The 16,133-nt window shown below is 38.7% G+C and overlaps 1 protein-coding gene across 1 annotated transcript; it reads right to left on the reverse strand.

Moving 5' to 3' along the window:
- Positions 1–1,780: 1,780 nt before the first annotated feature.
- On the reverse strand, positions 1,781–13,130 carry LOC149002364 (uncharacterized). Its single transcript, XM_089138699.1, has 4 exons — positions 12,765–13,130; positions 2,175–2,222; positions 1,931–1,993; positions 1,781–1,843 (listed from the first exon to the last, which is right to left on the reverse strand). Exons 1-4 carry the CDS (start codon positions 13,128–13,130, stop codon positions 1,781–1,783), a joined length of 540 nt encoding a protein of 179 aa, XP_088994825.1.
- Positions 13,131–16,133: the final 3,003 nt, after the last annotated feature.

Here is a 16,133-nt window from a genome sequence, read left to right on the forward strand (position 1 = left end):
CCACATGTACCCCTTTTTCGTAACAACCTTCAATAAAGAACAATTTATTGTATCAATGTCTAGGCATGAACAGTTTATCATAGTTGTAATAAACGCCCTTGCCCACCCCTTTTTTTTGCATATTTGTTGATGCAATCGATGATCGGGAAGAAATTCTGTGTCAGGTGGAATATCCTTTCTCATGATATCACCTTTCAGTCAAAGTCAATGCATGGACTCTGAAATTACAATTTTGCTACTGTCATGCGCAATTAATGCGCATGACGGTCAAGCCAGGGCTTCATCCTTCCATTAAAATAAGATAAAACAACCTTTAATGCTTGGTTTTTGCTGACGGTTCAGTCCAATGACAAACCAAATGTTCGAGTTGGGCGGTTTGAGTGATATTGGGTAAGTGAAGTATTGGTATTTCATACCAAATGGTTAATACGTTCTAAACAAAATATGTATATACGATTAGATTTTTCTTTTCAAAATGTTTTGAAAACAACCCAAAACCCATGGCTTTCACCCCGCCCAACTCATTTTACGATTTGGAGGTCTGATCTGAAGTCTGGAGAAGAAGAAGAACAAAAACCCTTGCTCATCTTGAGAAAGAAACTCTAAACACGAACGTTGATCGCTTCTTGGAGAAGCTCGAGAAGAGCTGTCTATCATTGGAAGGAGAAGAAGTAGAGGAGAAGATGAGTTGAACTCGTGTTTCATTTCAAAATCAAAAGCCCCAACTCTTGTTCTAGGTCAACCTCGAATCCTCTTGTTCTAGGTGATATCCTTCAAATTCAGGTATCCATCATCTCTCCCAATCTCTTTTGTCTATGCTTTTACATTTGATAGGATTCATACGGAAGTGCAATTCTTCGAAGGTGTGGTTTTGTGCCTTAGTGGAGGATTTTCAACGATGTTTGAGTTTAATAATATTCAGTCGCAGGTTGGGGCTCCCAGTTTTCGATCGAAGGAGAAGAAGAATCTTGAAGCAAAAGAAAGAAGAAACCCTCAAATCCCTCTTCGGTTCTTGAACCATAGCCGTTGCAGTTCTTACTTCGTGGTTCTTGAAACAGTTTTTATTCATAAGGAAGTGCAACTTTGACCAGGTAGAAAACTCCCACTCTTGTCTGTGTTGCTTTCAGTCCTTGTGGTTATTAGCAAATAGTCTTGTGCGATGTCGTTTTTGAACAACAATGAAAGTCACAGGAGGTTGGTAGTTTGGTTCCAGAGAGGCACAAGCCTGTTTGTGGATCACTTTAGTTTCACAGAAATTCTAGTTGAGCTTCAGTTATTGAGGTTGGAAGGACAAGTAATGTACCTTTTGAATTGCATCTAACTCATAAAGTAGAACTTGATAAAATTGCCCTTCACTCACACCATCCCTACTCCAAATAAATCCACTTAATAAACGAAACTATGGAACATAACTGAATACTATGCTAATGTGTGCAAACATTCTTATGTGTAATGCTAATGTATCTTTGTGTACAAATGTAGCCAACAGAGGTTAATGCACAACTCCATGCATGTTACATCTAGTTTTGTCAATGTTCAATGATGACTATTTTTTCACAGCTAAAATATCCTTGCTTTTTGTTTCACATAAAGAGAGTCAAATGCAAAAACTACTATGATGCCATGTAACCAATTGAATTCAGGATTATTAAGCTCCTAAAAAAAAACATGTTATAAGAGCATGCATGATGGGACCTTTATTATTCATGGTTCATTCAACCATGTCAGCCCCAAATATACTGGCCATAGTCATAGCATCTGACAAATTTTTTAAGTTGAATCATGTAAATTGGGCCCATGGAGATTCAAAATTAGCAGCATATTCATCATTCACTCCCATAATCTGAAGCATTTTACCCATTTAGCAGTATAACTATAGCTGTATTGCATATCTACACTAATATATAGTAATGTAGAAAGCCTAATATACCTGTAGAATATAATTCTGTGAGGCTTTTGTCCAGTAGCCTTTCGAAAGGAAACAATTAGATCTCTACATAGAAAAGTGAATAATAATATTAGAAAAATATAATTCCCATAGGAAAATGGTCATGGAGCAATTTGAGAGACTTCAAGTACCGGAACATTCCACCACCAACCATGCCACGAACAGGGTCATGCCAAGTTTTCTACAAGTCTTGTATTAGTTCCTGTTTGTGTGGTTGAGCACAAACCAATCCTGCATATTTTGTGACTTCAGGCCAGTCCTGAGAAGCTACTACCTACAATCAAATATTCAAGCCACATTTGTTAGCATCCAAAGGTTTTTTTCCCCTTTAGATATGATTCTTAGGACTCTGTGCACTATCTTCTATGCTTATATTTGAACAAAGGTTTTTCCCCCCATTATAATTTGGGCTATCTATTGTAATCCAGGTTTCCATAACTTGAACCTAGGTGTAATTTAACAACTGTTTTTAAAACATTACAATATCTGTAGTTGCAGTTATCTTGCTGTGAATTTTAATATTAATTATGATCCTCTGGACAAGATGATTTGATTGTAGTTGAAATCCTTATTAGCATATTGGTTTGATACCCTCATTTTGTTTCTACATATACCATGGTTGTAGTGATTGAAACTAGAATTCCCAACCCACTGTTTGAACTAGAGCATTTCTAGCTAGTAAAATCCTTGAAAGCATGATATGAACCTTGCGAAGAGAGAGTTAACTGTTCGTTACAAATAAAATATGATATATGTTTTTCGATTATAAAGTGATTGATTGGTAAAACTCTTTTCAATTGATTGAATTTTCTTTTAATATCTGAGACGAAATAGATGTTGAAGATGGTGAAACAAAGTAAATAAGACCTTAGTGAATATTGCTACTCAAGTGACAAGGGTGATGGCCAACCAAAGAATTCTACTATATATCTTGCATAAATTTGACCATTTTCTTAATCAGATGTGTCATAGAATGCAACATGTTCAAGTTTTGATAAAACATGGCTAAAGTGAAAGGCTTGTGGTGTTTTTAGATGTGGTATTAAATTAAGGGGAAAAAGTGCATACTTTTATTTCATATATAAATCACTCATATGGATCCAAAATTTCTAATTGATAGATAAAAGAAAAATCGTATCTAATTTGTAAGGCTCCGGTATGGGGAAAACCCATCTGATTATTCATTTATTTTATAGGCATACATTAACAAAATAGAAAGATGCGAAATGGATCTAACCTTTTGAGACATTTTTGAATCCATAAAGTTTTTTTTTTTTTTTTTTTTTTTTTTTTTTTTCATTCTTTTAATTTAAAAGAACTATTTTTAACACTAAGAAATTCTTAGTTAAATGTCATATGCAACTAAAGTTGGTGGGACATTGTTAAGCATCCAAGTGATTGTGGTAGCATTTTTGTTATGTTGACTTTGTGTTTTATGTACTCTTTGTACAGAAATTGAAAAAAAAAATGTAATTTTAATCTCTTCTTTTCTTTTTCTTTTTCTTTTTTTCTTTTTTATTTATTTTTATTTTTTTTAATATTCTTTCAACATAATATGACTTTTTCGAACAATTTTCTTATTAAAAACTTCTAGGTGTAAAATAATTTGTAGACTTAATTGCTTGTCCTTTAGTGCGTCACATAGTTTCTGCACTACACAACTTTATTTGATACGTACGTATATTAAGAAATACATATGGCATTGACAGTTTTTACAATGACATAATAACATTTGCAACATATTTTGAAAACCCTGATATTGTCTCTAGCTATATGGCAATTAAACCACTTAGTTTGTTGATCAAGCTGCAATCTAGAAGCCATCACCACCCTTCATTTGGGAGCTATGCATTGTAAAGGTTTAGACCTTTAATCTCTAGCCATTACTCACCTACAACCTCACCAAAAAGACATTCACCTCTTCATCTTCTTGGACATTAACTCCTACAAAGGAGGATTCAGGTTTTCCACATTTACTGACTTAATCATTGGATGTGGCTTCCCATCCCTAAAGGCGGCCCACTCTCACCCTTGTTTTGTCCTCTAGTACAAGGTTTGGACCAGAAGAGAACCAAAGGGGTCTCTAGTACAATTTCGAAACAACATTTGGCACGTCTATGGGAAACACTAGAAAAAAGCCATCAATAACTTTTACCCTTGATTTCTTTCAAAAACATTCGAAAAAAGAATGTGTCCCATACCACATCCACTGGTGTCCTATGACAGAAACACCAAAAGGACATTCGTCATTCCCCAATCACAATCTAGACAATCACATAAGGTCACTAGGGCAATAGGTGAACCCACAACCCTAGTAAGCAACATAAAATAAAAGGAGTAATTTAATTCAATATCATCAATATATTTTCATATAAATAATTTAGGATTCAACAAGAAAAAACTCAATCCATTCAATCTCATCCATCTCATCCATTCTCATATCACCATTCAAAGATATTGAAAAATAGAAGACATAATCACTAGATAATTATAAAGCAAGTCAATGTATTAAATATAAAAATTAACTAACATCATTATACATGTAATATAAAGTTAAGTATATTCCTCACCTTTCACTTGATTCTTTTCTCCAAAGCTCAATAATTCACTCCCACAAGTTGGTGACTAAAGATATATAAACTTATTCATGCAAGAGGATTAACTGTCACACCCCACCCACCGGTATCGGTTACCCACCCGACAACCCGGGGAGTGATCCGTCACAGGATCCATGGTTTTAGTCTATCAATAATAATAAATGCAAGTAAAGACAATCATGAGCAAGAATAAGTTCAATAATTAAATAAAAGGATTACAGGAGTCCAAATACTCCAATAAAATAATCAAGGAAAGAATAAATGATAAAAAAAATACGGGTTCAGCGGAAGCAAGTCAAAATGTTTAAATAAGTTTCTTTGAAGTTTCTTTATCTAGAGCTAAAAACTTAGACTCAAGTTTATCAAGGTGAGGGGTTCTCCAATTCTTCTCCAAATGATAGCCAAATTTCCTGACAACTTGTCTCCTACGCCCATCAATGGGTGCTATAAGTGCACTCCATGCACTTGCTGGAGCTCCCGCACAGGCTATTTCCATTTTCCATTGCCGGTGCCACATCTTCTTCATACGAGAAGGCTCCTTCATGGGAAACCAATCCATTTTCCAGCATATATCCTCCATCTGTACAGGCTAATAAAACATAGACAAATAAAGGAATGAGTTCTAGTGAACTCAGTAAAAACAACAATAATCCTCATCCATATGTCAAACCATTAGTAATGCATATATGATATGTATGAGTGCAAAGTATGAATACCGCTAAGATCTAACTATGCAAGTCTCTAACAGTTGACATGCTTTAAGATATACACCAGCCCTCCTCTGGGTAGGTCTAGTCACTCTGATCTGGCAAGGATTGGTTACCTCTGTAGGGATCCTGGGTAAAATGGAAAGTCCACACCTGGCTCTCAAAACTATGGCTAGGGTTAAGTCAACACTCTCTCACCACGACCATTGGCATGAGTATTGGCGCATGTTGGGGTTTCTAATCCAATGCAAGTCATAATGATAACACACTACGTGAAGTCCATATACATCCCCTATGGCACCAACCAACTCGGTTCAGTATCCTTCGCAACCTAGGAATGAGAATCCTCATGGATTGGATACCGCTATTGAACTCCATCCCATAACCCTATGGTCATCCACATGTTGTTGGGGCGGAATGCTCTCATGTCTCCTCAAGACACCCGGTCCGCTCCTTGGACGTCCATGAGCCCAACCCAACCATTGTATGACCAATAGTGGACCACTGAGTCTTCGCATGGACTGGTTATCACTATAGGATGAAACAAAGTCACATCACCATCGTCACGGGTCATCCGGTTTCAATTACCCTACCGAAAGGGTAGTAATATGTGGGGTACCTAGCCATGCAACTCTAGACTCTACCTAGGTATGTCATCCAGTAGTTATGATAGTGCTGAAGACATCAGCGAACATGTGTCCCATACCAAAGCCCTCTGATATCTCTAGCTATGATATCCCAATGGAATACCATTTCCATCAGAACCACAATACATCAATCATCATCATACTACATTCATAATTGACAAAGTATATGTAAAGACAATACAAACAGCAAGCATACAAATTAAGATCAACAAGCTATTCATGGTTACAACAGTATATAAAATGAAAGAGCAGTATTGAAAGACATTGGACTAGCATGTTCAAGTCATTTTATAAAGATGACATTGTATGTCCTTACTTGTAAATAAGTAGAATTCCTCTGGATTGCAAACCAGAAACAATTATAAGACTTTTATTGGAAACAGAGGACACCTATAAATAGGGTTACAATAATATATAAGTCGAATGAATCAAATCGGACAAAATCCAAAAGTTGCAAGCTCACTGGAAACCAGCCATTCGCTTAGGCTGAGCGACCGCCACTAGTGACTGCCCCAAAAACAATGAGTTTCAATCCGAAACTCAGGCTTTTGATCATCCGATTTCAATCCGAATTTTGAATGATAATAGTCTGAATTTCAAATCTAACACTCTCACAACCAAAGGTAATACGAAACCTAACAATTGACATCAATTTGGTTATCAAGAATCTCCCCTTGATTAGATCAGTCATTTTCACGAAAGTAGGATTTCATTTTAGGACCTGATCTCATCAAGATCATTAAAAATGTAGGTATTGTAATAGAAGGATCATGAACAACCAAAGAAGAAAACTAATCTACTTTAATCATAGCCAGAGGTAGAGTATGAGTGAGCAGGGAATCACTTACCTCAACCAGATCAGCTATAAAGACAATAGAACCTTCTGGAACACTAACAGCACTTCAAATCACCTTCCAACACGTCTCCACAGCCGCCTAACCACCAAAGATAGCAATCCTGAATATAATATTCGTAAAATAGATGAGGGTTACTATTTATAGAAGTCTGGGGGCAAAATAGGGCAAAACCCCGCAACCAGAACCAGGCAGTCGTTTGATCTAATCAACCGCCACTAGCAACCGCCCTCTAGTATATTGTTATACAAGGGTGCTTTGCTCAAGGGGTTGAAGTCCAAGTACAACCTAACCCTAATGAACACATGGGGGAGGTCTTACCTTCATTTTGGACATCTCCAGACATCACTTGCCTTCTAGAAGTCCAAATACCAAGCAAGGCAGGCTCTTCATCAAGAGAATCCAAATCCATGGGTTCAGGGTATGGATCATGGACTTTTATCCGGACACTCTACAAATTTACCCGACTAGACCTTCGGGTTCTTGGACTTGCAATACAGATCCCGAGTTAGAAATACGGGGGTTGTTACACTAACCATCACAAATTAGAGTCAATTTGGGCTTCAAAAGATAGATCTTCCCACCAAAACAAAATCTGAAAATTAGGTTAACAAAAGGTAGTTCTCAACCTCACTAGTGAATGGTCTCTATTTCGTCACCAATGTGAAGTTGAATCGAAACGAAACATTGGGAAAGTCTAATTGGCAGTAAAATAATCTTAAGGGTGTCCTCAATTTGATCCAATTTAACTACGATTAAAAAGCCCCAAATTGGCTCTCCTAAATCACCTGTGGGTGACCTGTAGAGTCAAAATGCAAAATCTTTTGCAAGGGGACAAACCACTACTCTCATACTCAAGGGAAACATTAATACAAGAAAAGATGAGCATCCAAGATACCTAACACTCTTTCTTTTCAAGATCTCACAAAAGAAGAAAAGAGAAAATACTCACAAAACTATGTCTAAGAGAAAGATTAAAAAAAAACTAACATTTCCTAATGTTTTCGCGAAGATTCGGATCACAAAACACCTTCGAAAGGATGGGAACTGCACTTCTTCTTGGTTTCTCCTCTTCCTGCAGCCTCAAACTCCTTCTTGTATACAAAAATACGGTTACGAGTGAGGTAAAACATAAATAGGGGTTAACAACCCAGAATTCCATTTTTTCCTCTAAACTGAAAATGGGGTGGGGGTTTGGTTCACCCAATCGGCCCAACCGACCGGTCCATGGTTGGACCCCTAAACGAACTCCGAATTCAGTGATTTTTGGCTTGATGAAAAGGTCTTTCGACGATCATCAATTTGATACATTATTCGCATCAATCGGATTCTCCATCACCGATCTATGGATGATCCAAAATCACCCTTTTTACACCAATGTGATTAATCTTCTCTCTTCACTTAAACTCTCGGAGAGTTGTTGAGTCATCACAAGGGTCATCCACCACCACTGGTTCCATTTCCAATCCTTTGGGCTCGACTTGAATGGCCCACAGTTGTCCCCGACTTGAGGCCCGAGTTCTCAATCTTGAAACCACGGGTTAAGGGTAGAAATCTAGGGGATTTCACAGGCACCCTGGCAACAAGACTAGGAAGCTCATAGGTTGGGAGGGATGGCCCAGATTTGGTACCTCTTGTCTTCTTAGATTCATTCCTGGTGGCAATTTGTGAATCCTTGTAGCGTTGGAGGAGATCTTCTCTGCTGATGGTCATCTTCAATCTATAGAGAACGGTAGAGCATTAGTCAGAGAGTACAAGTTAAAGAGGGGTCACACACTAGCTTCATCAAAGAGAGTGAAGGAAAGAAGTAGGGCAAGGGGCTCACCAACCATGACTTTCTAGAGAAATAGGGGAGTATCGAAGTCCATCTCCCTGCCATGGATTGGGAGCCCCCGTCCTTGTACAGAAAGCTCGTAAAAGGCTTTTTCCTTTCAATCAAGAGAAGGTTTAACATTCATTCTCCTTATACTACTTTTGGAGATGGAAGGCCAGTCAAGGATTGCACATTCTTGTGGGAGAAGATAGGTGATGTACCTATCCCTCCATCCTTTTTTACTGGTGGGGAGGGTATCATCCTCAATAACATGGAATTTGGTGCTGGAGGTACCTCGTTTACTAAAACGTACTATACCAGCCCTCTCTTTTAATGGTCCTAAAGGAAAAAACCCAATTGAAGACTTCAAGTTGCAATCTATATTCAAATGGTAGCAGTACCCAATGGAACCCACTAGGCATCTCCACCCATTTGGAGCTAACATTCCTCAGTTCAAGTTGAAGTGGTAAAGGACATGCATGATGAAGGGACAAAAGGGAACCTTATACCCCCTAACATTGAATCGAAATAAAGAAGAATCTTTGCCTCTCTCAACAAACTAGCCCTTTTGCAGGGACTTGGAAGTCTCACTTTGAAATCATCAGGAATTCTGAAGGCCCTCTTCATCAATTGAACGTGATGAGGGAGAAAGAGATTGGGGAAGTACAAGGGATTAAACTTGGAGGTGAAGGAAGGGTGCCTACAGTCTGGGGGAACTTTGATCCCTACTTCAGGAGCCGTTTCTTTCTCTGCAGGATTTCTAGGTGCAACGCCCTCGCGCTGGGACACCTGTGGTTTGCTAGTAGAACCAAGGGCTATGTCAGGGAGAGGAGGAGAAGAAGATGACGAAGGAAACCTAAGGACCGCCACTGATCTCTACATCTTTCCAAGGCTCTGGAGGGGCTCTAAGATTTGGTTTCTCAAAGGGAGTATGCCTCTTTAGTTTCCTACCCATAATGTCGATTTGTGAAGAAAACTTACGAAAAAAAGAAGAGTTGGAAGTTTTTAAAAAAGCACCTGGTCTGAACAAAGAGTTGCAGACAGTGAAAGGAGAAAGAATGAAAGCATGAGATGATCCAATTTATAGTTACCTTGGAGTTGAGACTCAGATTCCTTCAAATCAATGGTCATTGAGCCTTAATGCTTCCATTTCCAGGGCATTGCGTTATTCAAGAAATGTGGCAATAAAGTAGACACCTTGAGTGTTGTGCACATCATTGCAGGCAACATGATTAACTGACAAAACCGTCAGAACAATTAATGCCTTAAATGCATGCTTATCAAGATCTTATTATGGCTTCTCGGAGGAGCACTTACACTTCTCTGCCAACTTTTGCGCCTCTTAAGTAGTGGCTTTCAACGAATTAGTCTCCACGACAAGATTTGTCATGAAGACCAGGGGGCTAATGTTGTACCCATTATGGTACGTCCAAGCCGTTAAATCGGAGTAAACCACTCAAAACGGTTCCCTAGACTCAAGACTGTTCTAGGATGGTTCGTTTAGAGCTTCTTGGCAAGGCACTTCTCAAGGGGATGCTTGCTGAGAAGTGAGTCCTATGGTGACACCAGTTGTCACGACGAGACTTCTCGGATAAAGTGACGTTGTGAGAAGATCCAACATATCTACATTTGGATGTCAATCACAACATTAATTTAGCATTGAATGCATTGCGAATCATTAAATGCTCATTGTCGAAAAGGAAGCTTCTCATTCGCTCAAACCACCCTTGAGTGTCGTGCCCTCACATTTTGTCTGCCCAAAGGAGGATGGGTGTCACATCAATATCAGCATGAGGCTGACCCTTTGATTCAACGATATTGTCTCTAGTTGTATGTAAATTAAACTACTTAGCTTGTTGATCAAGCTACAATCCAGAAGCCATCACCACCCTTCATTTGGGAGCAAGGAGATCATAAGGCAGTGGGGCATCTATTCTCTCTTGAGGTATGGACCAGCTGCATGTATACATATCATCACTATGCGTTGTAAAGGGTAAGACCTTTAATCTCCAGCCATTACTCACCTGCAACCTCACCAAAAAGACATTCCCCTCTTCGTCTTCTTGGACATTAACTCTTGTGAAGGAGGATTCAGGTTCTCCACATTTACTGACTTAATCATTGGAGATAGCTTCCTGTCCCTAGAGGTGGCTCACTCTCACCCTTGTTTTGTCCTCAGGAACCAGGTTTGGACTAGAAGAGAACCAAAGGGGTCTCCAATACAATTTTGAAACAACACCTAGTCTTCCTGCAGGGTTTTTTTTTTTTCTTTTTTTTTTTTTTCTTTTTTTTCTTTCAATTATACAAATAACTTTTTTCTCAAAATTTTTGAACCATACATACACAAATGGTAGTATTAAAGGTGTTATGAATCATTTGCATTGAGTTCATATTTTGCCTTGACAAGACCTGGTGGGATACAGGAACAACCGGAAAAGAAGGCTGAGTATGTGGAGAAAATGAAAACCGAGGTGGCTTTAATCCATAAGAAAGCAAAAGAAAAATGGGCAATGATCCAAGCCAAGCATGGAGAAGAGATTCTCAAAGCAGAGGAGATTGCTGCAAATTATCGAGAATCTGAGATCACACCAATAACACCCATTCATTTACGATTAGATTTGTTGTTTGCAAATGTTGGTCTACTAATTTGTTCAATCGTATTTTTTTGTATGGTTTGCTATAGGATGGTTTCCTATTTTGAGTAGGAAGAGATATTGGTTACTGGAGTTCTAAAAACACAGTTCGAACCCAGGTTTTTTGACTCGTTTTTTGAGTAGAGAAAAACTGAAGTTAGTAAATAATTGTTCAGAGTAGAAGTTCCCCCATCTTCTCTCCCTGTTGTGACTAGTCTCTTAGACCTGATTTGCTGCCTCTTGTGGCTTTCTCAAAAGAGCTGATTTACATTTCAATTTAACATGGAGATTTTTAATTCACAAACTGAATGATTTGATTTTCATACCTCATTCCATAATGAATTGTGCAAAGCAATGAAACCTCCCCCGGTAAACATCTTGTGCTCCTCTTCGACTGGTAAGGGAACCCTACAAACCCTGAAGTAGAGAGAAAAGATCTTCATTGGGTTTTTGAAGTCAAAGTCTATATATAGTAAGGCAACAATACATGATTACTTGGAACATAATGGTTTCAATGAGCCCATCATAGCATCTGGGTGCAATTCTTCTTCACCAAAGAGGACTGCTTTGAGTGCTTCCCATTCATTATTAAAATAGGAATAGGTACTAACCGTAACTTCATCCCATTCAATCCTGTGGTAACTCTACTCTTAATTCTATGGATTAGAAATAATGGAAATGATATTCATAGACAGAAGAAGAGGAAGAAGAAGAAGTCGACGACTGTAAACAGTTGTAACCCAAAAAGAAACTGACTTAGAAATTTATTCTTTTGATTATTAAGAATTTATATTCATCTACCAACAAAAAAAATTAAGAATTAAATCCAGAGTCAAGAAAGCGTTTAACCATGTCATGCATGGAATTTCTAGCATCGTTTTTATGGAAAGGTTTTGACATTAAGTTATTAAATAAGTTGGAAAAACAGATAAGATTAAATAGGTCAACCAAAACCATTTCTACTTCTAGAGTTCTAAGAAGGTTAATGCGTTAATTTGACTACTCTGTTGGCAATTGGGATTAGCTTTCCTCCTCTTAGATTGCATGGTATCTATAAAATGGAGTTTGATTGCTGAACAAGTTTATAATGGCTAACTTCTCTCTACAGTGACCAAAATGGGGTCATTGGTCTGAGAATTAGAGTTGATCAAACCACCATCCAAGGGATAGCGAATGATTATTTGTCAATTGATTAAGAACTGGCAGTAATCATATTGGAGTTTTCTCACAGATTGGTTCAATAGTGAGTTCTGGTTTTTGTGATTTTTTTTTGGGAGGGTGAGGGGGGGGGGGTGGAGGGACAGAATGGTGAGTGAAATTACTGTAATCCACTATAAGCTTGAAGAAATTGTACAATAATTCAAGTATTATTAGGTCATGAAATGAGAATCCAAAAGGATCATACAAAAGAACATAGATTGATAAACTTAATACAACATAGATATTACAGCTGATAATTAAAAGATCTTCAGGGAGAAACTGCAGATAAGTATGGTTTACTTTTGGAGATGAGCTTTCTTTTCTACTTCGTTCATGAAAGAGGTGATGGGAAAGGACTTGCTAACTCCAACTGATGTCTTGAAAGTGATATTGTCACCATCGACCGACATCTCAACTACAGAAACCCACACCATCAGGGGAGTCTTGGCCTTGGATCCTGTCATCTTCTTCATCTTTCCCTTCTCAACATATGCTGTGGTCTCGGCAGCATAGCTATTCTTGGATTTGGTCGCTGGATTGAAGGACTCGTAGGGAGCCTTGCATTTCCACCACACGAAGCCAGTGGATCTCACCCTTCCGCATTCTACCAACTCTCCATTGGGAGCTACACCACTGGGAAACCCAAGCTCTTTCAAAAGATCCATTGAAAATTGATCACAGGCTTCCTTTCCACGGACGATTTCAGCCCCAGCTCTCTCATCAGTAGCCATGACTAGTTAGTAAATAAAACGTAAAGAGATTGTTAGATTAAGAAAAACTCTTAACTCCGCAACTGCTCAAAAGGGGCTATGCTGGCTATTGTGGATGTGAATTCTGAGCAGTTGGCTATCTATATATACAATAACTACAGGTGGAAAGGTGACCTTGTCTTTCCATCTCCGCCGATGATGACATGTTCCAATCTTGAATCAGACAAGGTTGACGGCTACCGAACCTTCCATTAGGGAAATAAGTCTTCATTCTTAATTAATGGTTTTATGATTTTGTTTGGTCAAGCAAGCAAGGAATTGGATTACTTTCTCTACTGGTAGTCAGATATGCCAAATTAGAAGTCAATCTTATGCTACTGCCTAACCACTTGGAAAGATTTTTTTAAGCATCGGTTCTGTGTAACTTCTTCACCAACAAGTAGGAAAACCAATGTATCTCTCAACCATTATCAAGTTTCCACCTCTCTTTTTCTTTTATTACAAGTTTGGTCTTATAAATCCGAACCAGCCTTGAGCCTGAAGATCCTCACCTTGGATGGTTTTTCATTCTACAACCTATTCCATACACATGGCTAATACCAAATCAAAAGCTAAAATGAATAAAACTGGTAGAAAAATCAACGGATATGTATGTAAAATAATCTCAATATTTATGAACAAATTTTTTTGTTGCAGAGGAAGTTGTCACAAAAATAGGAGAATGAGGTTATGAATAGGAAAATTTATTTTTTTTTTTTGCAAAGCCTCTGTAATCAAGTCTTGATCCTGTTGTAACTAATATATCCATTGCCGGTTCATACCGGTCAAACCAACCTCAGCCGGGTTCAATTGAGAGATAAAGGTAAGATGATCGAAGACGTCCAAAGAGGAGCGATGATCTGATGGCCATGATTGAAAGAGTATTATAAGCGGGAAAGCCAGTATAAAAGCGAGGGAAGATCCGTAAGAAGGTAAGTCTCTAGAATCAACCAAACTCTAAGCTCACTCTGATTGAACTCCATTACAAGCATTTTAGAAGCTCCAGAGAGCTCGGAAACACCATCTTTACCATACTGACTAGATCATCGGAGACGAGACGCCGATCAAGACGATCGGCTCCGTTTCTTACTGGTATTCTGTTTCTTTCAGGAGTGAGAGGTTGATCGATCGAAGAGCAAACCAGATCGAATCAGATCTGAGGAGTTCGGTGCGAAAAACTACGGTTCGAGGCGATCGGCAAAAATAGCACCAACATTTTGGCACCGTCTGTGGGAAGTCAGTTCAGAGCAAAAGCTATGGCTCAATCACCTGAGCGAGAGGAGGAATTACCGATAGAAATGGCGGAAACAAGCCAGAGGGAGCCGAGGAGAGTAAATCCAAAAAGAAGAACGAGAGAAGTGGTTCCGATACCGCAAATCCCAATGATGCAGACTCGACAGAGGCAGAGAATGCTGGAGGATCACTCACCTCGTCCAACTGATCAGTTTGAAAGGCAAGAGAAACAATTAGCAGATACATTGGCGACATCTCGTCCAGAGTTAGATCCAAATCTGATCGCTGAGCGGTTTGAGAGCATGCAACATCAAATACTGGAGACACAAAATCTGATGAGAACTTTCATCAAACAGATCGGAGTACATCCTGAGGAAAGAGTTCCGGTTTTATCAGCTGGAAGATCTCGAACTCTTTCCCGAGCAAAAGCGACCTCTGTCCCAAATTCTCAGATTCAAAAGTCAGGAGGGAGCCGAAGGAGGTCATTTCTGAAGGAAGGATCAGGAGAGAGTGCGGATCCAAATTATATTCCACTAGAAACTGAAGATCGAGAATCGTCCAAAGATGATCAATTAAGTCACATCTGGAGCAAAAAGAGTGGAAGCATTGGGGATTGGAGAGATAAGAAAGAAACAGGAAAATCAGGAGATTGCAGATCTGAAGTCTATGGATCGGAAATCAGTAAAAGATTTCGCGTCCTCGATGATCAGATTCAGCGACTGGTGAACAAAGATGGCGGAGAAAAAGCTGAGGAAATAATGAACCAAAATCCATTTGCTAAAGACATTATGTCAGCACCATTGCCGCGCAATTTTAAACTTCCGACATTCACGATGTATGATGGAAGCACAGATCCAATGGAACACCTGGCTCAGTTCAATTCTGTTATGATGCTAGTAGGTAACTCTGATGTTTTAAAGTGTCGTTCATTTCCATCTTCCTTGAAGGGATCTGCAACAACCTGGTTCTTCATCTTATTACCAAATTCCATTAAGGATTTTAAGGATTTGACGAAAGTATTCTTATCAAGATTCCAAAGTAGCATGAAAAGCAGCAAAACTGTTGATAATTTAGCTGCAATCTGTCAAAAATCGGGAGAATCAGTTCGAAATTATATGAAGAGATTCAATCAGGAATCAATTCAAATTAAAAATTTGAATGAGGCGGTGGCATATGACGCTATGTTCAGAGGTCTAACAGATGAGCATCTTCTGAAATTCCTGATCATGAACAAGCCGGCGAACATAGCGGAATTGACAACTCGTTGTAATCAATATGCAAATATGAAGGACATTCTCCAAGCAAGAAAAGAAACTGACAACAGTGGAGTTAAAAGGAAAGATAATGGAGTTGTGAAATTTGATCAGAGAGATCAGAGAGAGCGAAGGAATAGCAGGAGTTTTTCAAGAAATATTCCTGATCATCAATACAGAAGGGACATCCCAAGACCATTCCAAGAAAACTACACTCCTCTCAACGCAAGAAGATCAGAAATTCTGATGCAAATTCAGCATCAGGGATTTATGAAATGGCCATTACCTATGATAGCAAAGGCGGATGAGAGGAATCCGAATAGGTTCTGTAGATATCACAAAGATCATGGTCATGATACTGATGACTGCAGAATTCTGAAAAATGAAATTGAACGACTGATCAGTCAAGGAAGATTGGACCAATATGTTCAAAAGAGAAATGGGGGCAATAGAAGAAATGCCACTGATCAGCCGAGAAGGTGGAATAATCGAACACTAG

Source organism: Hakea prostrata, chromosome 10, assembly GCF_041222555.1.
Source record: "Hakea prostrata isolate BN-2017 chromosome 10, UWA_Hpros_2, whole genome shotgun sequence".
In the NCBI taxonomy this organism is placed as follows: domain Eukaryota; kingdom Viridiplantae; phylum Streptophyta; class Magnoliopsida; order Proteales; family Proteaceae; genus Hakea; species Hakea prostrata.

Bases quoted from the DNA above. Each gene is read 5' to 3' on its own strand.
- LOC149002364 (XM_089138699.1), bottom strand. From the start codon at position 13,130: ATGGCTACTGATGAGAGAGCTGGGGCTGAAATCGTCCGTGGAAAGGAA. The intron at 2,223-12,764 runs GTTAGCAAGTCC...ATTTGATTGTAG, and splicing joins CTTTCAAGACATCAGTTGGA to GTAGTAGCTTCTCAGGACTG. The intron at 1,844-1,930 runs GTATATTAGGCT...AAAATGCTTCAG, and splicing joins CACAGAATTATATTCTACAG to ATTATGGGAGTGAATGATGA.